The sequence below is a fragment of the Lonchura striata genome, chromosome 10 (assembly GCF_050655825.1).
Source record: "Lonchura striata isolate lonStrDom1 chromosome 10, ASM5065582v1, whole genome shotgun sequence".
NCBI classification, from domain to species: domain Eukaryota; kingdom Metazoa; phylum Chordata; class Aves; order Passeriformes; family Estrildidae; genus Lonchura; species Lonchura striata.
This window is the reverse complement of record NC_140712.1, coordinates 14,508,245-14,535,183: the sequence shown is the minus strand read 5'-3', so window position 1 is coordinate 14,535,183 and position 26,939 is coordinate 14,508,245. Positions and strand designations below refer to the sequence as shown.

General features: G+C 38.3%; 1 protein-coding gene across 3 annotated transcripts in view; it reads right to left on the bottom strand.

Moving 5' to 3' along the window:
* The window catches only part of GALK2 (galactokinase 2), a 46,699-nt gene extending 20,572 nt beyond the window's left edge, over positions 1–26,127 (bottom strand). For 2 of the 3 annotated variants that reach the window (XM_021537515.3, XM_085588288.1), the window contains exons 1-6: positions 25,722–25,783; positions 23,676–23,764; positions 22,431–22,554; positions 17,437–17,527; positions 14,410–14,556; positions 1,897–1,995 (exon numbers count right to left, since the gene is read on the bottom strand). In XM_021537515.3, the coding sequence (XP_021393190.2) occupies positions 1,897–1,995; positions 14,410–14,556; positions 17,437–17,527; positions 22,431–22,554; positions 23,676–23,764; positions 25,722–25,774 (603 nt within the window). In that variant the 5' untranslated portion in view covers positions 25,775–25,783. Of the gene's footprint in view, positions 1–1,896; positions 1,996–14,409; positions 14,557–17,436; positions 17,528–22,430; positions 22,555–23,675; positions 23,765–25,632 lie in introns of all 3 variants that reach the window. The other variant, XM_085588287.1, reaches the window with a different exon arrangement.
* Between the last annotated feature and the right edge of the window lie 812 nt (positions 26,128–26,939).

Sequence of the window (26,939 nt, the reverse complement as noted above, 5' to 3'; positions counted from 1 at the left end):
TGGTTTTGGCATTGTTCACCCCTAGAGAGTCCCTTGAGCAGCTAGAGTGCTAAATAAACAATGACAAATCTGATTGTACATTATGTACAGCATATGTGTTACTCCCTGCCATTGAGATTCTGGACCCCATCACAGAATTACTATCTAGACAGACAGACTTGCTTACATTTAAATATACCCTTTAAGATCTGCTACATTAGACCAGAATGTATCACTAAACTGGTCTAGTGTCCCGATTCTGACAGTAGCCATAAATGGCTATTTAGGTTGAATATAAAAATAGAACATATACAAAGCAATCTTTTCTATGGGTATGTTTTTCCAGATTCTCATAAGCAAAGATTACAATGGTTATACTTACGCTGAAAGAAATATCTGACTATTAAATAGCTACATATAGTTTAACACTCTCTTAGTGTATCCACAAAAAGTCTTTTTTGAATTCTTTTAAAACTTCTGCCTTCCACAATGTATGGTATTTCTCAATTTAACAATGAATGTTTTGGAAAAAAACCCAAACTTCCTTGTTTGTTTTTTTACAAGCTGCTTGCTAATGTCATTGTGTTTCTATTAGTTCTTCAGTTATGAAAAACATTGAATCCTCCATTTACCTTCTCTTTACTTGTTTAGGGAATTTACAAACTTCAAAGTATCACCCTCAAAGCTTCTTCTTTTCCAAGCTGAAAAGTTTTAAATTGTTCAGTCAATGCACATATTTTAAACCTCAGTGTCCTTTACTGTACTTTTCTTGGTTTTTTTAAGATGGGAGGCTAAAGCTGCATTCAGCTGCAAGTACACTGAAGCAAGGATATTTTCTGGTTTGTTCACAATTCTTTCCTCATCCTTTCTAACATTTTCTTTGTCTTTTTGGTCACCACTGCTATATATCAGAAAAGCTTCCACTTAAAAAATCATCTCTGTGTATGGCAGGAAAATATGCTGCTTCCTTCTTTCATTATTTATGTTGCTGTGTTTTTACTACTAACAGTAAAAACATGAAGGAAAGGTGTAGAGTAGGTACAGGTGATGTGAAATTAAAAAAAAATGTGTGTCTCATGATGGCATTAAATGTTTGGTGTGATTCTAGGAAATAGGTTTTGTTTCTGTGTAAGCCCATCCAAGACATGTCATTAAGGAACAAAAGCTGTAGAGATATAATCCCACAATCATAATGAAAGTAAAGGTTGTTATGAAACACCACATTAATTCCAATAAAAGTATTTTGACAGGTCTGAGGTTTGAACAGTTGCACCTTCTGAGACAGCAGATGAACCACTGTAAATTCCAGTGCAAGCACTCACTCATAACTTGGCAGGTCCTGTTTATCACAGTTAGTTCACCTTCTGTCACCACGTTTAAGACTGCTACATGCCTTCTACATCAAAATCCAGCCACAGAATTGTCTGGAATTAGCAAAACTAGTGAAAAAAAAAGTCTCCATTGTCTTTGTAACTGAACCTGGCAAAACTTCCTAGAACTGTTTGGTTATAAGAAGTTTCAAGAAAGCATTTTTGTAATAATTATCCCATTTGCACTGAATACAAGGCATGCCGACCATTCAGATTTCATTATATGGGAAACATTCTAAGTTCAGCAAGAATTAGCCAAATAGTGGAACCTGGTGCTTTTCTAGAGTACATATTTTCCAACATATTTTCCTTCCTCCTTGCCATTTCTGATTTTCTTCATCATATTCATTCAAACTTGTCATACTTGATTCTACCCAAGTTTGTAAGTTTAATTCCTGATCCATTTGTATACCAATGGTGCTTATACTGCTTATTAGGGTATTCCAGTTTCTAGTTTTGTCTTTCTTCAGGATACTAATGAAGGTATTTTTTTTGCTTATATAAATTAATATTACATTGTTAGTTTAGATTACAAAAGTACACATACAGTTCCTTCTTCTGCCAGAAAAGAGATTGACTGGTCCATTCCTCCACCTTCTGTGCCAATATAACGTTCGCTCTTGGTGCAAATTTCTGCAAGTTCCACCTGGAAAAATGTGAACCTTCAGCCACAGTTAAGGATGATACTTTTATTCTGTTTACATTTTAATTAGTGAGAAAACAAAGGAAACAATGTCAGAGTTCTGAAACTATTATCTCTTACAAGTCAAAGAACATAAGCTGCTATCAATCATGATGCCACATGGCCACTTTTCCCTTTTGTTCTGAAGCAAAAAAGAACCAACTATTCAGCCTCCAGAGGACCCACCAAATGCTTTTCAGATATCCTTGTTTAGACACTTAACTTTTGTAGCTGTCTTCCTCCCACCTTCCTTGTGCACTTCAAATCCTTCCATCCCACTAGCCAGTGCTTTGTTGATTTAATTAGATTAATCAATCCACATGTGAATCTCAGCAAAAAAAAAATCAAGTTATTACTCCATATTGTTTTAAGGTACTGACTCCAAAATCAGAAATTACTCCAAAACTGTTTCTCACTGCAGATATTTAAGTCAGTGATGCTTGTTGTGTGTCCTTGAGATACTGTACTCTGCTTATCTGAACTAATTTGTAACTATATGTGATATGCATTCCTTTGTGACATTTTAAGCATATCTTTGTGCATTCTAATACCTGCAGGTCAGAGGATACTATGGGAGGGTGGAATATCAGTCACAACTGCCAATAATTAACAGTAAAGCTTTCAGCTATCGGGTTAAGTCAAAACAAAACACAAGAGAAGTCTTGGAAAATGGTCAAAGAACACAGAGTAGTCAAAAAGAAGTGGGTTAAAAGGAAAGCATTTGTGTCCACCTATTATGACCTCTACCTGTTTGTTTTTCTAAGCACAAAGTAACCACATGCAAGATGGGAAAAGAATTTTAGAAAAGCCACAGGCCGTTTTGCAGTGGCAAAGTCAGATTCAGATTCCACAGTAAGGATGTAGCATTACAGGACTGAAAAAAGCTAAGCAGCAAGACAGGGACACTAGCCAGCACACAGCTGTAAAAGGCAGCAGATAGAGGCAGTAAATCACGATGCAGAGAGAGGTATGTGCAGGATGCCTGCTTGCTTGCTTGCTCACTCAAGTCCTCTAATGGCCCCACTGACACAGCTGTAAAATTGGTGCTTAGATGAATGTAATCAGGCTGAACTGTTTGCAAGTGCACTAACAACCAATTTACTCAGCCCACAATGCAGTTATGGCCAATAAGCCTTAGGCTGATAAGTAGAAATTATCAAAAAAACATTAACAAAGTTACTCCAAAACTATGCAGAGTGGATCTCTTTGAATCAAACATGGTAAACGACTTCTCAGAAGAAAAAGACCATTGACAAGAGCACATTGAAAGTACAATCATAAAAATATTCTCCTCTTTGGCACAGCCTTTCTTTTGTGTATTTTAAAGGTGAGCTGAAACAATGTTTCTTTTATTTTTCTTGAGAACTATAGAAACTTCATGCCTTATGGTGCTCTTTCTTTTTAACAAAAACCATTTCCCAGGTTCATGAAAAGTCATTTTTCCTCCCTGTCCCATGTTTACTCACGTCCCATTCCCAGTTTGAACCTCAGATCTCTTCATCAATGAAAGTTTAACAACTAGTTACCATATCCCCATGCTCCACTATGAGCTGAAAATAATTCTGAATGAAATGTTAATCAAGGCAATGATGCTTTTTCCCATTTAATGCTAAAATACTCAGCAACAGCTCTACAGAAAATAACCAGCCTCCACACACGAGTCTCTAGATGCTCACTCCTTTCTACATATGAAGGTGTGCCTATGTACAAACAACTGTTGCTGTGAGGTGGGAATACCTGCATGTTTCAGCCAGTTCTGCTGAACCCACCTTTTGTCTCTGAGAACACAGCAATACCACATCCCTACTTTTTGTTGCCACTGGCAGGAGCTTTCAGACTGGAGCTTATGAGTATTACTCACTGTGTGAGAAGACCACGCTGGCAGACAGGCCATGCACACTCAAGTAAGTAGGAGCTGTGTCTGTGCAAACCTGGCCTGAAGTACAGCTCCTGAGGTACTCCCAACATATATTCTGCTCTTGGGCACAGCTGCCTAAGCTATTACTTCATCTGCAACTGCCAGATAAAGCTTGGCAAAGTCAGAAATTAGGCATTTCACTCTTAACTTAGTCTGGCAGCATCTCTATCTCCACATACACATCAACTACCACTTGATTGCCTAAATTGTTTAGACTTTATGAGCCTAGACTTATTAAATGAGTATCAGGAGAAGTCTTGCAGAGGAGGAATGTTAACAATTAGGCCAGTGCCACTCCCCTGTCCCTTTACAAGGTCTGGTGAACTGTGCCTGGTTGAGCGCCGGCCTCGCTGGGTCGCGGCTCTCCAGTGTCCAGCTGCATATGCCGGGGAAGCAGCGCTGCTCCAGCTTGAGCAACTTCTGTTTTGAAACTTAGCAAGGATTGGCAGGACCACCAAGTAGTAACTGGCAAGGGTTGCAAAGAACCCTCTCCACAAGACAGCCCAAGGCATCCCTGAAATATTATTTGGTTTCTAATTTAAACGGGCCCTTGCTGACACAGGCTGGCTTTAATACTAGGATGAGAAGCATGTGAATGGAGAGGAAATTGTCATCTGTATGGAGAGCAGTTTCTACTTACTATTGAGACAAATGGGCAAATGTTTGCCTTTTTGCTAAAATGAGTGAAAGGGCAAAGTTTCATTGGAAACTAATGCGAAGACTAAACTGGAGAGCCTTGTGTACATATTTGATACTTGGAAAAGGATGGTCATATGACTGAAACAGTGAACTGAATTTCAGGAGGTCTGGGCTCAATTTCTAGCTCCACATTAAGTTTCTTGTGAGTCAGGGAAAGTCTCTTTAATTCATCACGGCTCTATTTCCTCAGTAAAATGAGGAGTATCTTCCTCCTCTTTCTAACTAGTAATTGCTACTTGGGATTCTTGCATGATAATGCTATAAATATGTGTGACTTCATTACTAGAAAGTGAAAAAATCCCCATTTAACTACACCAGTTCTTGGAGTTTAGGCTTCCATGGAAAATCTCTCTAAGAAAAAAAGTCTGTGAGAGCCATGTAATAAAAGGAAATAGCTTTTGCCTATCTCAGAGCAATGCCTTGTTTCCATTCAACTTGCAACACCCAGAAACTCTTTAGGGCAGGGGCTGTTTGGATCATCTGCTATTTATATCTTTTCAGTGTATATCTGACCTGTAAAAATACAGAGCTTCTCAGATCCCAGATTTCACTGCACAACTTGGCAACATCTCAAATGTCTGCCTGAACAATACCTGGGCACAGAACTTCCTTCTGGATGCACTGCAGTTCCTGCAGAGAAGTAACTCAGAGCATTCTCACAGTCACCTTTAGGGGAACTGCACCCAGGCTGCACCACAGCATCATCTGTCAGGCTGGTAGGTTAGAGGGGGCCTGACACTCCTTGGTAGAGTTCCAGATACAATTGTTACATGCATAAAAGAAACAGTGTTAGCCTATTGAGTTCTGTACAAGTCCTATAACAGGATTTCTCACTGAACTCAGTGAAGGCAGGTATTTGTTCCTCATAAGGCACCATGAGAACAAATAAACCCCATCTGCACAGACTCCACTTGCATCCTACACATTCTGATTCATATGACAGACCACTTTGAGCCAGCCACAAAACATAGTTTGTTCTATGCACTCAAGGTTCATTAGCATGCTTTTCCATACCTAAAACAGTATTTCAAAAATACTAGTAAATCACAATTTAAATCTTCATAGAATTTTACATAGTTTACTTTAAAAGCATTCCTATAAGGCTGTTGTTATATTCAACTTAGAGACAGCACAGATACTTACAAGATTTGTTCAAAGTCATGTGAATCAGTCACAAAGCTAAAATGAGAATTCAAAAACCTCCCTATTTCCAACATTGTGGCTTATTCTGTAAGGAATATAGTCTCATAGAAACAGTTTCAGGGTAGATTTAAAATCTTATTAATAATGATGGTAATGAGAAGTGGAACAGAGAGATAATAAAATCATAGTTTAAATGGGCCTGAATAGTAACATTATGACTCTGCAAAAAAAACTACTTCGATAAATTAAAAATTTCCTTAGCTCACCTATTGTGAGGTCTACATATATTACTGCCCTCTGAATTTCTGTATTATTGTTTCAGGAAGTTGTTCCAACCAGACTAACTAGACCAAGTAAACTGTACCATGCAGACAGTAAGTCCTAATCTACACTATTAAACAAACAAAATGATATATTTAATATAGTAATTCAGAAAGCTTAAATATCATGAGATGTTTCCTTTGATCTCATCCCCCTGCAAAAAAAAAACCCCAAAGAACCCAACAACCTAGCCAAGAAGGGAAGGGCATATAATCACAGAGTATCGTGATGTGGAAGGAACCCCCCAAGGATCTTCAAGTCCCTCTCCTGGCCCTGCCCAGGGCAAGCCCCAGAATCCCATCATGTGCCTGAGCATGTGGCCATAAGTAAGGGCCTGTCAGCTAGATAAAATTAATTAAAAGGCTTGAGTCAGAATAAAAATACAGACTATATGTAGATAAAAGCAACCTCTGTGGAGGTTCTGTAGGCTGAATGTCAGTTCTTCACCCTTAGGTACCAATAATAGATTTCTTACATGTGAATTTACCCAGACTCCCTTTTAACTCATGCATAACTTTAATATGTAGATCATCCAGGAACAAGGACCTCTACACCTTCTCAGGTGAAGAACTGTCTCCAATTGTTAATCATTAATGGGTACCTGATTAACTTTATTTCATACCTGCTGGCTCTAAACACTTGAGGGAGCAACAAACAATGATTCCCACCCACTCCATCAATTACATTCATCATTTGATGGATCTCTGACCCTTCTTCCTTTAAGTGTTTTTTTCCAGAGTTCTAGCATGCTTTTATGGTGGTCACTCTGTACCCTTAATTGTTCCATGTGGCTTTTTCCTAAATCTTTTTCAGTTTAACTATCTTGGTTAGTAAGAAAGGAGCAAGACAGACTTACAGCCTTTCTTAGACACCTTAGGGAAAATGTCACTGTATCAATTTTCAATTTTAATGTGACAAATGAGTCACATAAAATGTGTGTTAATTAGTGTTAACATAAGCACATTGTAATGCAACCTCAAGCAGTTCAGCACCACTATGCTGCCTCCTTCCCTGAGGTTGGAGTACCAGAGACAACAAGGAGGATTATGTGACCACATCTGCCCTCCTGAGCTAAGTCCCTTTGTTTAAACCTGGCAGTGACACAGCTGAAGCAAACCCTTCCCTTCTGCTGACTGCAGGGAGTGGGTGAGTGGGGTAGCTGGGATGGAAAATGAAAATACTGCAGTTATTCTAGCAGTACCCTGAACTGCTTCACACACTGACTCTGTTCAGCCTCTGAACATGTGGGAGGGATGAGAGTAACATGGCAGCAGCAGTAGCTGGCAGGTGAGTAAAACCTTGAAGTCTCCCTGGTGATCTGTCAAGAAACACTAAATATTGCAGCTTTTGAATGCTAGACCAAATATCATCCATGCAATCACTGCTTTTATAGCTGTTGGCAAGTACACATGCCAGGTTGGCTGTGCTTCCATGGGAGATGTTTAGAGTCAATGAGTTTCATGATATATTAACATAGGGGTTTTTGCTGTTTATCCAACAAAAAAGATACAACATAATAAATTAGAATATCCATAATTAAAACAATATAAAGCCACATCACTAGGAGAAGACTCTCAGTACATACAATTCACTAACAAACAATTAAGCCTTAAGAAATTTATGTAAATTAATTTCTTAAGGAAGCTGCTCTCAGGTTTTAGACCATGTTAGTTGGAGCATTAGGAAATATCTAAAACTAACAGTTTTCAAAATGTATTTTTTTAGGTTGTTCATTTGAGAAGCTTAATTCTTAAGTCTGTCCAGAATGTATCCCACTGCAGAAGGTAACACTAATTTGTTTAGCAGGCAACTGCCCCCCTGTGCAGACCTAGGCTAGCTTTTGATCTAAGACTCTACTAACTACCCCTGCTTTTTGTTTGAAACAATTTAAGGTTCTCCCTGATAAGGAGCAAGTCAGTCTTGGGTTACGAAGAAAGAAATTACAACCACTTAAATCCGTTTTATCTTTGAGTCATAAGATTTCCTATCCAGCATGCAGAAAGTCTAATCTGGGAAATCATATCAGTGGAGATATAATTTAGTCTGACAAAGAAAGGTTGTGATTTTTTATTATTAGTTGCCTTATGTGTAGTTACTCTAGATGGAGAGATTTCTTGTAATAAGAAGTCATCAGTAGCTCTGCATCATGTTACCTTGTTTCGGATTTTTAATGGGAAAAGTGAGTTTTCAGTAAAATGATACTTTTCACTAATATGTGCTTTTCTCTGCTTGTATTTCAATATGAAACACTTCAAATTCAGGTTTAGATTTACAGCTGAGTCTTTTTGGTCTTTCAAGTCAAAGAACTGATAGATTATAACCCACCCCATACAACTCACTTGATTCTCTGTTGCCCCATCATTTATTTTACTTTCTATCAGTTTGATGTTACTGATAATGAGCATGGAGACCTAAATGCAGAAAGGTATTGAGATATCCTAGGAATAATGACAGTGAACAGATGATCACTTAATTATAACAAAAAAAAAATCCTAAAAATAGAAAAATAAAGAATTATCTGAGTGAGGACAGATAAGGGAGTTTCACCTTTAGTAGTCCTCTTGCTCATAAAAAGGCCAAGGGCCAACTTCTCTGATTTTGACTCATGCAATAATGGGTCTGGACAGTGTGTAAACTGTGACAGAATTTGTCCCTATATATCTGTCACTGTTAATATGTTCCAAATCAGTGATCAATCCCTTTCAATCTCCCACAGCCCTTCAAAGAAGTAAACTTGTGTAAGAGTAAACCCCTTAAAAGAGTAAGATAATTAGTGAGTAGGAGACAGGCAAATATTTGTTAGTAAAACAGAATTAGTGTTGCTTAGTATTTTTTTGGAACAGCTCACCCTACATTACACAGAAATTTGATATACACAAATCCAGAATGACAGCAGCCAAAATAAAGCAATCTTCTCCATAAAATGATAGTATTAAATTACATCTGCCTTAGTGGTTTAATGTAGTTCATTTTGTCCCAAGTTATGTGGGCTAGATTTTCTATATCCCACAGTGTAGTAGTAATGGTAACGAATCTTTAAAATAAAAAACCCTAGTTTTCTTCTTGTTTTAAATTTTATTGTTCATGAACGGAAGCTCTATGAAGAAAAGTAATTTGTTAATGTAAGTTATTTTTAGCAGTATCATTTTTAGTGCTCCAGAATTCCCTTCATCATGCAAATTTAAGTAACTGGAGTATTTAAATATCAATTCAGTCAAAAGTGCTGTGCATATATTTACTTCCTCTATGGAAATAGAGTAATGGTCCCCTAATGAACATTCCTTAACATTTCAGCAAGTTAATCTGAAAAGTCAGACTCAGTCTGCTGCTTTCCTTTACATCAAATAATGTTGGTAATTTAATGGCAAATGTAGTGTAGATTTTCTATTAAATTCTACAAAGTTTGGTTCACAATACACAAGACTGAAAATTCAGAATAAAAATTTACAGATAAAGATTAATGTTTTACAGTAAGAAGAAAACATTCTCCATCATATATTTTGACTTTAGTTAGACTGTCATTTTTTTTCCAATCTGTTCATATTTTATATATATGTATATAGATATAAAAATAACTTCTGAAATAGAAGGTACTATGTTTCATTTAGTAAGGTATAAAATGATACTCAAATTTGTGAGGTTATTTTTACCACCAGGAATCCCTTTATTTTTTCATATCTCATCTTGACCAGGAATAGGTTGCTGAATGTTACCATCTGCTTCCAGTTTGCACATAAAATCCCAATTAGCTGAACTTCATATATGTTTTGCAAGGTAATTATGCTTCCCTTTTTCCAGAATGGGAATATATTTGTCAGATAGTATCTGGATGTCTTCATAAGCACAGCAATCTTAGCCTGACTTTGTCTGCCCCCTAACATGCTCAAATAGAAGGTTATCAATTAGGTTGATGAGAGATTATGGCCTTTGATTACCACTGCTCTAAAGTACCCTGTTTCCCCTTGATTACAAACACATAGTCAAGCTTAACAAGAACCCTGTTTTTCAATTCCACAGGGAGAAAGGAACTTTAGCATTTCTCTGTATTAACAGTACTTTAAAATACAGTATCTATGTGCCATTTTTTGTGTAAACAATTTGGTTTCTCATACAATTAACCGGAGCATGCATCTATCAAAGATTTTTGACCGCTCAATAAAATAAATTATAAAAAGAAATATTTTTTAAATAAAATAAATTATAATCCAATCCTAAGGAATATTATCAACACAATTTACTAATTTCAGTCACACTACTAGTATGGATACTCACAGGTTTTCTTGCCAGAGGGCTATGGATTAGAAGTGGTAAAGGGCTCAACTCAATCACTTTCCTTATTATACAGAGGATTCAGAAACCAAGTAGAAAGGATTCCAGATGCTCTGTCTATTCTCCCACTGAAACCAGTGACAGTAGCAGGTACAGTAACTGTTGAAATACTGTTTAAAAATGTTTAACACACTCAAATTCATCTGAGCCATAGTTTGGGAAAAGTGAAACCAATGGACACTGTGCCACTACAGGTTAGGTTTAAGTCCTTTATTTACTGTCTGACTTAGCTTTTTCTCAATCTAGATAAAGCCAAATATGATTCTGCTTCCCCTGCTCAACATTTCACATTAAATTAGATAAACTCTATTCAATTTTGATCTCTTCTTCCCAATAAGTATGTGCACAGATACCCAGCCTTGATGTAACACAAAAAATGTTAAGGTGGCTGAACAGACCTTATTTTCACAAGATCTAACATTTGGACAACAAAATTATCATCACATCTTTGAAGTAAATCTAGTTACTCAGTCAGAAGTTATTTTCTGTACTCAGTAATTTCTACCACAAAACACAAAGCTGGGACAGTTTAGAGCATTATTGTGTTTCCTTTACAGAAAGTATCCTCTCCTGATCAAAAGTTATACAAAAGGTTGATTTCGTAACAGTGAAATAAAAATAATTTTAAAATCAAGAACTACTACTACTACTGAGCTTTGCTGCTCTTTGAGTGATGCCAACACAGCCTTAGACTGGTATCCTGTTTGGAGGAGAAAAATGGATTCTTTTTAAAGATCGCATTCTACATTTTCCATCTTGTTATTTGAATGTTATTGCACTGCTGCAACTGGTTAGCACTGCACATCTGGCTGAATTGTCTTGAACTGGTATTTTCCCTAACTATTGTGTATGTGTATGATGGTTTTCTTAAAAAAAATATTGTATGCATGCTGAAACAATGCCCTGTTGCAGACTGCTATACACAATTAGTGAGAGCATATTTTTTTCTGATTTTGTTTTCAATGGCAAAAAAGTGCTATTTTTAAGTTAGCCACCATGAAATTCTACCTTTTACAATGTTTTTTAATTTTGTGGGATTTTGGCTCTTAATCTCATAGGCCCCAACCTCACACTGGAAGTGTTATCTCAAAAAAGCTCTAAATTTCAATTACTTTTACTCTACAGCAACTATTTTAAACTTACATTTATCAGGAAAAGGAGCATATAACTAAAATATTCTCATAAAAATAGTTTCACAGAAACAAAACAGATAAATGTTCCATTCAGTAAAAGGTCATTTTTTTCATAACTTTGGCTACAGAAGCCCTACAATTCAGCCAAATTTGATTCCTAAGCCAAAAGTTTCCTGTCTTCCTGCTACAAACCATCACACTAAGATTTTTCAAAGTCCATCAGACTCTTGAGGGGCAAAAAGTCAATCTTTTCTCATAAACTTACCATCATAACCAAATATTATTACTTATAAATACAACAATTTACAACTTCCACATCTATAAAGCATTTGGGAAAAAAAGATGGATGGGAGGGGTAAAGTGATATTTCTTATTTAAAATAAACAAACACATAAATATCCAGAGCCTAAAAAATGTACGGTCCTGGTTAGCTTTCTAGTAGAAAGGATCTGGAAAGCTCCTTCTTGTGCTCAGCTAAGAATTTCCCTGCCATGGGGGAGCTCCCTGCTGACACAGAGCCAGCAGGACTGGATCCTGCACAGATCCCATTTGACACCAGCACAGGATGCATTAGGAGCTGGCAAGAAGTGGCCAGAGCACGTTTTATACTTCTGAGGACTCACATGCCTTAATTGCTCTAATTTATACTCAGACTAGCCCTGCCTTTTACAAGGCAGTTCTGCAAGACTAAGCATAAATCCAGTGCAACAGAGACTCTGGATTTAGCTACATATAAGAAGTCTCTAATGCCAAATCATAAATTAGCAAAAAACACTGAATGAGTTTTCACTGTCCTGTAAGATCTGGGGAAACTTAAAGCCTGGACAAAAGCAATCAGTCTTCAGAGCAGTCACCCTCTCTCCTAACCTTGAAAACCAGGTGCCTTGGTCTATGCAAGCCTACAAAACCTTGGATATGTTCTTAACTGCTCCTATGGTGGCTATTGAGAAGTCTCATCTGTACATTAATTGCTCATTTTTCATCGCAAGTGCAAAATATCTGGCTGCAGACAGCAGGGTTTCCTGACAAAAATGCGCAATTGTGTCTCTTGTGTTTGTCCAACTGTATTTCAGACACAAGCTTAACTTTCAGCACATTTTTCAACTAGCAAAAAGAGGATTGAACAGGACACATGAGGAGAAGAAAAGACATTCAGTGGAGTCTCTGTCTTCCTACTGTTCTTCCATAATTTTCTATGAAAATGACAGAAGGAGTCTTGCACCTTTTTTTACCACAAGTCTGGCATAATGCCGGGTGGTACTCCCAAGCCACGTGTAAGTTCAGCTCAAGATACCCACTGTATCATTTGTTCTCTAAAGGACACTGTGGAGAATTGGCATAATGAAAACTTGGCTTCTGGTTTTCCAGATACTGATTTTTACTACCTAGTAAAATTTGGGCTGTCTGACCTCTGTCAGTTTTATGCTTGTACAGATACCCAAATTGTGAACACGTGCACTCCAGTGATTTTGATCAGTTGTTCCCAAGCTTCACTCTTGAGGTGACCACCATCAGAGACAGTGCTGACCTGTGGTAGGACCATCTATGCAAAACCAAAAGCTTCTTGTCAGGCCAGGTACACATTCAGTCACCTCCAACCCTTTAACTGCAGTCTCATTCATCCAAGAAGGATCCTCAATTCCATGTTTTTATCTACCACTGCTCTACACATCTCACCTCTCAAACCAGAGCCTCTCTTACGGTGTGTGATCCTTTGATCACACACCAACCAACACCAGTCAGGGTGACAGTAACTGTAGCCACATCCTCCTACATGAAAAGCTTCCCTGCCTCTCCAACCCTGCTCCTTTCTGCCTGATGCTCCTGAAGCCCGCCCTGGGAGCAATGTGGGATTGTGCACTCGCTGCTGAGAGCATTCCTGCAACTGAAGCCTCACAGAGAAGTAAATCCCAACAGATCAGCAAAAACTTCTGTGTGGATCTGTTCACCTCATAGCTCAGAGAAGTGCTTGTTACAAGCAGAGTTAACAGCTGCCATCATCATGTGCCACTTTCAGTTGGCTTTGTACCACAATTTGGGAATGTCTGTCTTAGACAATAGGCACAAATATGTGTAACAGTCACATTTAGATCTGTTCTTTTCTCTTCTTGGCAATGTTCTAATTTAAGATCCTAGTTTCACTTAACCAGACATTTTTAATGGAGAGAACTTCATTCCCATATGGCACCTTCAAGGACCATGACTCCTCCAGAAATCTGTATTACACAAGCCAAACAGTGCTAACAGTTGTACTGCTAACAGGTCACATACTTGGGGTTTGTTTTTAGACTAATGTTTGTTTAAAAGTGAGGAATACATTTTGGATTGTAAATATGTGTTCCAAAAAAACTGTGAAGAGAATAAGGAGAGTCAGATGGAAGAATTTTACCTCTACTTTGTCCTGATTACATAATTTGTCAAGAAATTGTTCCACAGGCCTCCAACAGATGCTCTGTTGTTAAAGCCATGAAAAGTCATTCAGGGAGAGAGTAAAGGCCTCGGGGGTGTGGTCCACATGCTTCAGCACATATATCCTCAGCCCTGGCCTGCAGATAGCACATCTGGTCCAGGCATGGACCTGATGGTTGGCCAAAATACAGGCTTAGAATAATGCTCCTTTTTTCAGCTTTAATGTAATCCTGTCTTCTTGCCAAATTCAAATCCTGCCAAAATTTGGCCAAAGATGTTTGCTCAATTGTGCAATATCTTTAGTTTATATCCAACAACTCTTTGCAAAAACAATTGTATCGTGTTTTTAATGTTTACAGGCATTAACAATATTTAATTTTAAGTAGAATTTTACTGCTGACACTCTTGTGTTTTACAGTAAATTACCTTAGAGAGAGTTTTTCCATTAGCTCTGAGCGTCACGAGTCCTGCACAGCACACCAAAGCACTGGAGCTAGAGAGACCAGAACTTGGAGGGATGGATCCATCTAGCAGACAATTCATTCCAGTTGGGTTATTGAGACCAAAATGTTCCTAACAATGAAAAAATAAACAATCTCAGTTTCAAGTACAGACAGGCTCAGGCTTGCAATTATCTGATACTTAGAAAGAGAATCCTTCTGCTGAGTTGCTGGAAGCAAGGACCTGCTTCTGGTATCTCCAAAATAAAGCAAAAGCAAAATTTTCATTCTATTCCTTTAGAACAAAGCCAGTGGTGGGGCTTCAGCCAAAGGTATGTCTGCAATTGCTGTACACAAACATATAACTACCCCAAGCAGAACTCGGGGTGGGCTGCATGCCCACGAATTTACCAAGCTTCGTGGGTGGGTTTTGCAGCAACTGGCTCTGCTTTGAGCTGCTGTGGTGACAGTGAGAAGTTACCACTCCTTTTATACCCTACTTTTGTCCTTTTCTTGACAGCTCTTCATTTTAGGCACCACAAAGAGCTCAAGGTCCACTTTGTGTTTCACTTCCAGTGCTGGCACGTGGTATTGGGGAGCCACATGACACTGAGGGGGAATCAGTAGCCATGCAGCTGTTTTCAAAGCAGATACTTGTGTCCTGGAGCACCCACAGACTGACACTGGGAAAACCACAATGGTACTTTAGGAACACTGGGCTTTAGGGTCACAAAGACACACCTACCACTGGGGACAGTCTCTGGCCTGCTGTTTTTTGAAGGAAGTTTAAAATATTCTAACATACATATATTATAACATACGTGATAGATACAACAGATAATACATTTAATCCAGAAATCATAAATCCTCATGTACATACTCTTTTAAATATTCTTTAATTGGTTTTTCTTTATGATAACTTTTATATAAATTTCTTTCTGCTATTAGTTTAAAACAAACATGCAGTACTTATTAAAAAATCATTGTATATGGGGAATATATGAATAGCTAATTCTGATGCAATTTATACGTCAATAAACTGTGACAGTGCCAATAATCAGAAAAATAACAGTATTTTCATGAAGAAATGTACCCCTTGAAAAGATTTCTAATACTTCTGAAACAACTTCAACCATAAATACCAATGGTAGAGATGAGCAAACACAACGAGGCTCCTTTAAAGTCTTCTATGATCACTTCAAATTATATTTTGAATTTCCTGTTTTACAAATAAAGGAAATTCATATCTAGAATACTATTGCTGCCCATGCCCCTTCATGAAGAACACTAGACAGACTTGTTCATAAACAGAAAATGCTTGAGTAACCAGAAACTGATCCACAGTTTCTGGATTGTCTTGAATGTGAATCAGGCTTGCAGACTTATCACGCGATGTTTAAATAGAAAACGTACTTCAGTTTCAAAAATGAAAATGGACATTGCCAAGTTCTGCAACAGTTCTGTCCCAAAAGGATAGCATGTTCAGCTTAATATAAACAGATTATCTCGTTGGACCCTCTGAGTACTTGTATTTCTTAAGTCTGCAACATTTATGCTTATTTTCTGCCAGTACAAGAGTCTGCAAACCTGCTTTGCAAATTAACCTTCAAGTATGAAAGCCTGTCCTTAGGAAACAGATCTCAGTAGCAGACTGCAAAATAAATAAAGTCAATTGGTCATGCAAGCCTTAATATAAGAAAGGATATATTGTAAAGAAACCTAATCTATATCTCTACAGTCAGTGCAATTTAAATGCCTATGTTACTGAGCAATAGAAAATTGAAAATACTCATGTTACTGCACACATAAGCAATTTACTTGGGTCTATGCATATGAGCAGGGGGTGGTTTAGGACCTGTGAATTGTAATAAAGTGATTTGTGGCATTGATTGTTGTGAATATTGGATTTTGAAGACTCCAGTGGCAGGTCTGAGATAGGCTTTTCAGCAGTCTGTAGTCCTTATCTATTGGATCATCCTGTGGGGGACCTAGATGGCCTATGCAGAGACAAACTTCATGTGCTTTAAAAAACACGTTTACCCATAATTTGGGCTGGCTGTGGCAACCTGTTCCTGACTTGCCATCACTGTTTATCCCATCTGCCCTTCCAGAAATATCATTAGATTGACATCGAGCAGAGAAGACACCTTTTCTCCTCCCTCAATGGGCCGTGAATTCTGTGCCTCACCTGCAAACAGCAGGTGAGATTTCCAGGAGCCTTGTGGTGAGTTGAGGGCACCTTGCAGGGCAGCACTGACCACCAGCAGTTGCTTTCACAAGAGCTGGGTCCTCAGGCCAGGCTGCAGAGGGGATAAACCTCCAGTGGCAGCCAGGAAAACTTTTGGGAGGTTGTGCTCCTGCCTTTACCATAAGTGTGCCCCCTCCTGCACAGCTGCACTTTTAACTCAGGACATTTCTGAAAATCCCATTCAAATTTCAAACCCTGGAAAGTGGGATAAGTAATGGTCCTTAATGGGTTATTTCTCCTGTATGCTGTTTACTTGGCTTTTGCATTTTCTTTTGCCTACTGCATGAGTCAGCTTCACTCAGCTGTTGTGCACCAATTACAGGTTTTCAGCTTTAATGGAAGTCTGTATTTTTGAAATGCTTCCATAGAAAGAAAAGGGTTAAGATATGATCGCCATGTCCTGGGGAAAAAAAAAAAAAAACAACCTCCAAATCTTTTTCAAAGCAGATTTTAGTTAAATAATTCCATTGGAAATCATTGCTTTTGACTTCAAAATACAGAAATGTCAACCAGAAAATGTTTGATCATGACTTTCTGAAGCAATTATCTGCTATTGTAATTTGTTTTATAGCGATGAAAATAGTGCCCTGCCAATATTTTAAAGAAAACCCACTCATATATCCTCTTCAAGTTTTAACACAAAAATACTTAACTTTATGTTTAAAAAAAGCTACAGAATGCAGGGAAACATTTTGAGGGTAAATAGGTATTCTTGTTTTATTTTACTTCTACATTAATTTCATAAATTAAATGGATTTGGCTTACCTGAATACCCTTCAGTCCACACAGGAAGTAGTTATGCCACTGAGGTTTGGTTTTGTTAATCTGAATGTTATTAACACTAGTACTGAAATCCCTGCAAAAACAGAAAAACCTTAAGGCTTTAATTTGTATTAAATTTAGTTTGAAAATACATGGCTTGTTACTGCCACCTGCTGATGGACAAAACTGGTTTGATGGTTTTCAGTGCAATGTTTCCTGGCTTGGTTTCTTGTTTGATCTTTTTACATATCTTCTTTATTAACCATTTCTATATGGCTTTTTAGATGACAGCATAAGAATTCTTAAGTAAGTATAAAGACGCTAAATAAATAAATAAATCCAGAAATTAAGCTGCCTTTGACATCCTTAATTAAGGCAGGATGCCTTCCATCATGTATGTGTATGCTATCATGATTTCTTAGAAGTGAAAATTCAAATCATATCTGTCAGACCTTGACTAGAGACAGATAAACTTCAGGCTCTCTGGTAATTCCTGCTCAGGATTTCATCTTCATTACCTTTGCTCTGAATGGCACTTCAATAAAACAAGCCTAATGCTGCAGAATTATATTATGTATGTTACAAGACAAAAATATTTAGTTTTTATCTGTTTCCTCCCAGATAATTCCTACTCCACCTTTCTTTCAAAGTAATAAAAATATTGAGCTTGAATGTTCCTGAAGGTGCTGACAAAATGGGCATGGGTGACATGCAGAGGCCTCAGGGAGGTGCAAGTTGTTTGGCACTCTGTACCCTTGTACCCAGGAATTTAATCTGCTTGATGTCATGACAGCAGGTGCCCAACTCAGAAACAGCAAAGGCACTGAGAACAGCAAGGAATCAGATTTAAAATATTCAAAAGTTCCAGACTAAGATGTGCTCTACAAGGCAAGGTCTGCTATAAAATATGAACAGAGGCAGCTGAGTTCCTGGAAATATTTAACAGGAATAAAACCAGTTTCAAGAAATAACACTTCAGGGAACAGTCTGCAACTCCTAAAAGGATGGAATTTTTCCTTCTTAAACTGGTCCTAGTAAACTACATAGATTATTGATTTCCTGTGTTTATTTTTGTCCAAAAGAACATCACTATTTAACACTTGTAATGGATACCAGTGAAAAGATGTTTTTATCGGTTAATTATTCTGGTTACCTATGGAGAAAAAGTCATACAAATATAAGGCATCTTTAGTATGATAAAATTATATTCAAGCAAATGTCTGAAAAGCTCACTTTATTCTGGTGCACTTAAAGGCTGCAATTTTTGTGTCATGCAATCCCCAAAGCAACAAGCAGTGTTGCAGTGGCACCACAATTGATCTGGTCTTTTGCTTGCCCCACTGCAGTGAGGAACTCCACTTGCACTCCCAGCCTACAGCCCATTCCCAGCTCCGTGGCACAACAGATCTGGCACTTGCAGTATCAACTCAGAATTCCCATTTTGCCAGTTCTATGTTCAGTTCAACCTTAATTACAGAGCAAACCCATCAGGTTGGTGTACAATTTAATGTGTAAGCTGCTATCTTAGTGCCACAAACAGGATTTTACCAGCAGTGCAGCAGCAAAGAATTGCACAAAGCTAGAGTAAGAAATTACTAGGTTTTGCTGAGGAACACAAAAGATATGAAAGGGAATACTGAAATTAGAGTACTAGGAAAGCTTGAGACTTGCTGTCAATTCTTCTATTTATATTTAGAATGATCTCCAAGAGAATAAACCATCAACTTACTTACGGTTTTTGAATAAAATAAATCCTCCATGAGGTATTTGTAAAATAGAAAATACTGGTCATAAACAATGAAGATTTTAAAATTCTTTGTTTATGCTTGCTTCTTACAATAATCCTAAACTATTGTTGTAAAAGACAAGGCTGGTGGAAAGCAATTTGTGAAAGTGATTAAGAGAAAAGAATCTTAAGTCTTCTTTGCCTCAAAGAATTCTAAAGTATTTTATCTTCATAATTCATTTTACCCTCTCAGACAGTAAAATTTCAATGAACGAGAAGACACATATTATGATTATATATTTGCTGGTTCTCAAGATAAATTAAAATAATGACTTCTCAAAATGCATTTTGCTATTTTTTGCAATCTTCTCACATAGAAAATGGAAGAAAAGCATTGCTTTGATTTTGGCAGGTTTTATATGGACATAATTCACACAAACACAGAATGTGGAACTGTCAAAATTCCTAGAATCCTTAAGTCTATTTTATGTTATCACATTCAATTTTTTAGAAAAAATAGTTCCTAAATATCTGAGCGTTATCTTAAATCAGTAAATCTTCAGGCTTGCCTTTGAACCTCCTACTGAAAATTAGGCAGTTTAATACAAGAACATTATAACAAAATAAAATAAAATACTAGGAAAAACATACCCATTAAATAAAATACTCTAATATTGTCTGTTCCAGCCCTTCTGTTTTAAAGTATGCTTGGGAAAAAAATGCCAGTTCTCCATAGCCAGACATAAAAACTTCAATTTTTCTGTATAATTAGAAGAGATGGGATTTTTAAGTAGTGTGACTGAGGTGGTTTTTACTGATTGAATAGTAAATAATCCTTATTTTCAGGAGATCGGTTTGGCTCTTTCTCCCAGAACCTTATTGTCTTGTCATTCTGTTAGTTTATCTGAGTCTTCTGTACAAATACCCTGATTTAAAAACAAACAAACAAACCTTTCAGGTTTTGTCGTGAGATGGAAACTGATTGGTAATTACCATCCTCTGGTACTTCTGAAGGCACTTTGAGAAGTCAGATATTCTCTCTACACATACTTCTCAATTACAAAGATGTTTTGTGAAGGGGAGGTATCAGGAACTTCAAAAGAATGTAAGTTTTGAATACCTTTTCAGTCCCATTAACATAAAAGGAATCAGATCAGTTGAGATAATTTATGATAAAAAAAAAAATAGGTGGTTTTTCTAGCAACCTGTTCTTTGTTCTATTTCTACTAAAAGTTAATGTGAATTATCAGGGTGAAAGAGTGCTACAGAACTGTTCCACAGTTTACCAGTTCACAAAATAAGAATTAAATATGAAATAGTAATTCTACAGAGGATTCTGGTTAGTCCTTGTTCACCAAAGGCCTATAGATACACATTCACCACAGGCATAAATCTACCAGTGTAACAGGCTGGGAAAAAAAGACATACTGTCATCAGTTTTGTTATGTGGTGTAACTTTCAAAGTGTTGAAAAATATTTCTTTGTTATGAAATTATGGGCATGTTTTAGCTTTATTTTTAAGCAACAGTGTCTCAACAAAACCAAGATGCTTAATGCTGTGTTCTGAGATTTTTTCATGGTTTATGGTTTAAAGCATATGATTTCAAACTGAAACCAGGGCAGATGTAAAAGTATAGTGACAGTGTGCGCAATTTAAATTCAAAGGCTGTAATTCTACATTTTGTGGAACTGTCCTGAGAAGGCCATTTCAATTGCAATATAATGCAGCTAAGCTTGAAGACTGAGTGAAAATGTTTAACTTTTTATTACTGCTTTATTTTGTGTTCAATATAACAACTTTTCCTAATCAAAACTATTGTAATTCTGAAGCTATTGTCTTGCAGAATGCTTTTGCATCACAGCTTAAGCCCTGGTGGGAGGTTGCTGTTGAAGAAAGGGAAAGGTCCCAAGCACACCTTCCATTTCCCTTCCCTGTTCACCACAGCTTGTTCCCACTGTTTACCCCAAGTCAGATTTCGTGCTGAGTACGTGACAATTCACTAAAATGAAAGAAAATTATCCAAGCAAAATATGGGGGAATAGTGCACTTTGCCTTAAGATCAAACAAGTACTCTACACCTGCTCAAAGGCTGAGTTGATCTTAGAAGCAGGTACAGGGAGACTAGGGGTAAAAGAAGCCAAGCCATTGCTTTTTGGCAGTGGCAAACTCTTAATTCAGCTCAGCTATAATGTGAAAACATACTACAAAAAGTGAAAAATCTCTGAGTATTTATACTTAGCATGGAAGTACAAATTCCTTTCAACTGTCTTAGTCACAGGCAGCGGTTCAAAATGTGTTTATAACCAACTGAGCTTTAAGGAGGAATATGTGCTCAAGTATTTCCCACTACAGTATGTTCCTGTCCCTTTGCTGCCACACACTGTGCTTTCAGGAACTAATTTACCAATTAAATCAATGGCTCAATAAAAATGGCTTAAACTAAGCTTTTGCTGATTCTGATTTTTGCAAAAATTTCCACAAAAGCTTATGTGGGTGAGTGACCTGATCTGAACTGCCATGCAACTACACAAATACCAGTCTGTTACAAAGAGGCAGAAAAACGTGGCTGAAGTTGAAAAGAGTGGCAGGATTATTTCCCTATGTTCAGCACTTGTAAGACCATAGCTGGAATACTGCATCCAGTTTTGGGGTTTCCCAATACATGAAAGACATTGGCAGGGAGTTCAGCAGAAGGCCAACAAGATTATTTACAAGGGATCTTCAAAAGTCTCTTCCAACCTAAATTGCCCTATAATTCTGTGAACAGCTGTGGAGGAAGTGGAAACAAGGGAATACAGACTTTTTGAGCCAGGATTGTTGCTAAAGCTGTTGTGTTGTGAAAACACAGGCCCAGGTTCTTCAGAGCAGGGGAATGTTACCTTACTTTTGCAGTAATCAATTACAAAACATTTCACTCCCTTCTCCAGGGGAAATGGAGCTGCTGCCAATTATGGGAATTATATCAAGAAAGACATAATGAGATAAAAGAAGGGAAGACAGAACTGCATTTTTAGAAGGATTGAAAAATCAGAGGCCTCACAGAGTAATATGAACAAACAGGGGGGGCACAGCAGCTGCAAAGCTATTGCTCTGAACTAATACACACAGCATGGAGTCAGTCTGTGGGATTCCATCTGCTGGTATGAATTGTTTTACACAACCAGACTCTGTATTGCAATGGAAGTCTGTCAGATCTCTGAAAAGGTAAACTCTATTGCAATGTATGAAGAGGTTCATAAAAAATAATGAATAAACAAAGTAATTACATACAAGTACGAAGAATTGGTATTTGCCAGCTGCACAACTTGAGACTGTACAGGTTCTACTGCAATCAGGATATCTTGTTCTATAGCCATTGGGAGCACAGCATAACCACAGTAGTCTATGTGTTCTCCTAGCAAAGAAATAAAGAAAATACTTTGCAATAATTCTTTCTAGAGTAGCAGTAACACAATTTCTACAGAACTTCAGTGTTGTTTACTGGAGGAGACAATTTCTTATTGTAGTTTCAATTCTTATTACCTAAAGTTCGGGGTACAGTTCCTCCATTTCTTATTACTTCACAAAATGGTTTTTTTTCTTTACTGATTTTTATCTATTGCACCTCTTTATAAATGTTCATATTTTAATGCTGGCTTACAAAAATTCTAAAAAAAACCCACAATGTAGATTACTGTCCAAGCATGAGAACTGTCATGTACGTACAATTTCTGGACCTCTTTCCAAGAAGATAAGTACTATATTTAAATAATCATTAATGCAGTTGCATACAATACATAAAGTAACAATCAAATAGAAAATGTATATAGTAAACATTCTTTCACTTGGGAATAATTCCCAGTTACCATATGCTGTCTGTTTAGTCTATATGAGATGTTCACACAACACTGAGATAAAAATTAACTGTATAATAAACTAATTGTCTTTTACAGCTCTGTTTCTCAGGATCCTTTTACTATGTCTTCAAATGTGTGGGATTATTTTAGGAACATCTGCAATAAACTCAGCTCCAAGGAGAACACAATCCTAACATGGACAGAGTAATCAAAAAAATAAGGCTGCTACAGAAATAAAAGTAAGTCCTAAACACAAAATAATTGTGACTCTCCAGTCTGCCAGTGAATCACACCCACTGTTTTAAGTTCTGTGGACACATCTCTATGGAAGAATAAAGAAGAGGTGATGGTAGAATAATTTAATGCTTTATCATGTATATTGCTGTGGGGCTGGTTATATTTGGTAACTTTAATTAATTTTTAAAAAACAGCAAGTTACTCCAATTTTCAAAACTGTCACCACTGTCTATAAATGTTTTTCTCCAAAACTATCCATGTAGAGTTGTTTATAATGATACAGTAAGATCTACTAAATTATATATGATTTTCCATTTATCACAAGAAACTTCTCTGAAAAAATAAAATTAAGACCAGCATTTTCGTTCTGTGTTTTAAACTACTAGACTTCCATGATGACAGATTAAGTAAAGCAACATAAGATTAATTTTTTCTCTTTTACCTATTAAGTTGACTCGTCCTGGTGCACGAGCATAAAACTTGGGAGCTGATCCAAACTTTGATATAAACATTTCCTTCAGTTTCTGCAATCTGAAAGGCAGGTTAGAAACATTTAGAAGGACTGTATTTGCATAAAAGACAGTAAACTTCAATGCTTCTTGAAGCAAATTCAATTCAGTCCTGAAGTATGTGGAGTCTTCTCTGCTACATCAGGAGTGCCATTAAGCTGGTTATTTCTGCTCTTCACATAACATTGAATACTCAGATTTTGATTTTTATAAATTTTCATATTTGGCACTACCCCACCTTTACATAAATACATACATGGAGAACTAAAATTCCAAATGTCAGATTATCCCCATGACTTATGATAGTATGTAGTCCAAAGGATTCCAGCAAAAGTACTTTAGGTTTTCCATTTAGAGGTGCCTGATTTCCATTTAGAGGTGCTACTGAAAGTTCAAAGCAAATAAACTTTGTCATATTGCTTTATTTCGTGCAAAAGTAAAGGTACCAACCTTCTGCCTGATGTTTGCAAAGTTGGAATACTTTAGTGTGTCATGCAGAACAGTAGGAAAACGAGGGCTGAGAACAGATAAAGCCATATATTTTAGTGAAGCAGAGGAAACTTGATAATAATTAATTTTGAAACTACCTTAAAGCAAAATTTTAGTCTACTGACAAAAATCCAGTAACATGAACCCTGATAAGGTTTCTACATTTGATCTAAATCTAGAATTGGAAGCCTTGTTAATGTAAAGTGGAAGTAAGAAGACTGCAACCAGAAACAGATGTTAGAAAATTCCACAATTACCTAGTAATTACCTAGTTTCTGCATCTTTGTAAAGGCTGTGTTACTGTTCAGCTACATGGATTAAAATGTTTCATAAGGTTTTTTATAAATGGAAAGCTACTAAGAATGTTTTGCTATGATATTTTTAACAGATCTTTCAGTACCTTTCTATCTTTGTGCCCAGTGACAAAGCTATATTAGGTCTATGATTTCCCCTTCTTATAATGTCCCCCAGTATTGACTGGTATATCACTCATCCAATTAGCAAAAGCAATTTCTGCCATTTCATTGTTCAATCCCTTCGCTAGATTGCATTAATAATATTACAGTCCACAGGGGAATCTGTTGGCAGAATTCTAGGTGTTAACTTTATTCCTTTTTGTGTCAGTATTTAGAATGCTGCTTTGTTTCACAGATATTTTTATAGTAGTGTTGGTACCAAGAGACAACAAACAAAGCAGTCATGAGGGCATGTTTATCTAAGTGCTGATTGATCTCTTTTTTTAATGCGGGTTTTACAAGCAGGCGTGATGAAAGGCTATTTACAGGCTTTGGCCTTGATGTTGCAACACGCACACTGCATTTCAAGCACCTACATCAAGAAGAAAATTGTCAGCAGCCTTAAAGCAAAGGCACTCTCACAACTTCACACTTGCAAGTCTGGAAATGCTGGACTTGTCGTTTCCGTGGGATTTACGGTGCAATCGTATGCAAGGAAGGGGCGTTTTAAGAAGAGCCCGTTCCGCGGCGCTAAGGCAAGCAGCAAGGTTGGTTGGTGCGCGCGTTCACTGCGCACACCGAGCGCAACTCCACGGCAAGGAGCACGCATCCCCAGGACGGGCCGGGCTAGCGCTGCTCTGGGGCCTTTTACAGCAAACAGGAACGAGAGAATAATCACTATTCCCCACAAACGCTGGGGGAAAACTGATGCAGGCGAAATGATGAATGAAGAAATGAATGAATAAATGAACGATTCCTCCTGCTGGCCCAGCGCCACCCTGGGAGGGGCGTCAGGGCGGGCTGCTGGAGGTGGGAGAAGGGACCGGAGCCCGGCGCGCCCCGGGCAGCGGGAGCTTCCCGAGCAGTCTCTGGTCGTGTCAGGGAAAAACCACGGCGCTACGAGTCCACACCCCCTCGCAGCTCAGCATGAGGAGCATTTACACACCGGTCCTCCCACCTCCCCCGGCCGCCCGCCCGCAGACCGCCCACCCGCGCCGGGGCGAGCGGCGGCGGGGCCGGGAGCGACCCACCCACCTGGGCTGCTCCACCAGCTGCACCGGGAGGGCGCCGGGGCTGTCCCCCGCCATGGCGGCTCCGGCGGGGCCGCGGTCACGGGGCGGCGAACGCCGCGTCCTTCCGGGCGCAGCGCCGGCGGCCCGGCCCCGTCCCGCCCCGCTCGGCGCAGGTGGGACAGGGAAGCCGCTGCGACGTGCGAAATAAATGTTTGGGGTTTTCCGGAATTCCTGCCGATGCTCCTGCAAAATGCATGTGCAGTGAAAATAATAAATGGACAGTCGCATCTCGCATGGCATGGAGGGATGGGTGTCTCCGTGCCTGTGTTTTTTGTGGTGTGTGGTTCCATCAGCTCCCCTCCAACAGGCAGCCTTCGATTAATGGCTACAGATGCTTGCAAGGAGCTGAGCATTTCAAAAGTATTCACAGGCTCACACAGTGTTTTGGTGTATATCTTTGTCTATTTTGGTGTCTATTTTACGGTTCCTCATCCTATTCAGAGAGCTTTAAAGTGCTCAGACTGAAGGAAGCACAGTAACAAATTTCATTGTGAGTTTTCTGAGGTACAATGTTTATTTCCCCATTAGGACGGTTGCAGAATACAAACACAGCTTTTAAAAGACTTGTCAGTAGCTGTAGTGGAAAAAAACCACAAACCAAAAACCCACTGTCAGAAACCATAGCAGTATAAAATGACCAAGTATTGGAGATGCATCTGTGTGTCTGTCAGAACTCCAGGCCTTGTGGAGATGGGGAGGCAGAGCTGGTCTGTTGAAGGCAGCAGCAGAAATTAGAATGTAAAAATCTTTATAAAGCAAGATTGCAAGGCCTGTGGGTTTAAAGAGTTCAGGCCTTTAAAACTGCTGCTCTGGTATTACTTGCTTATGGCAAACACAGCCCAGGTAATCGGTTCAGCAGCAGAGTAAAGCAAAATGGATCTGAGCAGTGATGCCGGTCACAGCAACAGGCCCAGCTTTCACAGAATGGGTCAGGTTGGAAGGGACCATGTGTCATCCAGTCCAACCTCCCTGCTCAGGCACGGTCATCCCAGAACACATGGACCAGGATTGTGTTCAGTTCTGGAATATCTCCAGTCAGGGAGCCTACACAACCTCTCTGGGCAACCTGTTCCAGTACATGGTGACTCGCACAGTAAAGTTCTTCTTCGTGTTCAGGCTGGCTTTTCTGTGCATCACTTACCACCCATTCTTCCTTGTTCACAAAGAAGAGCCCAATTCC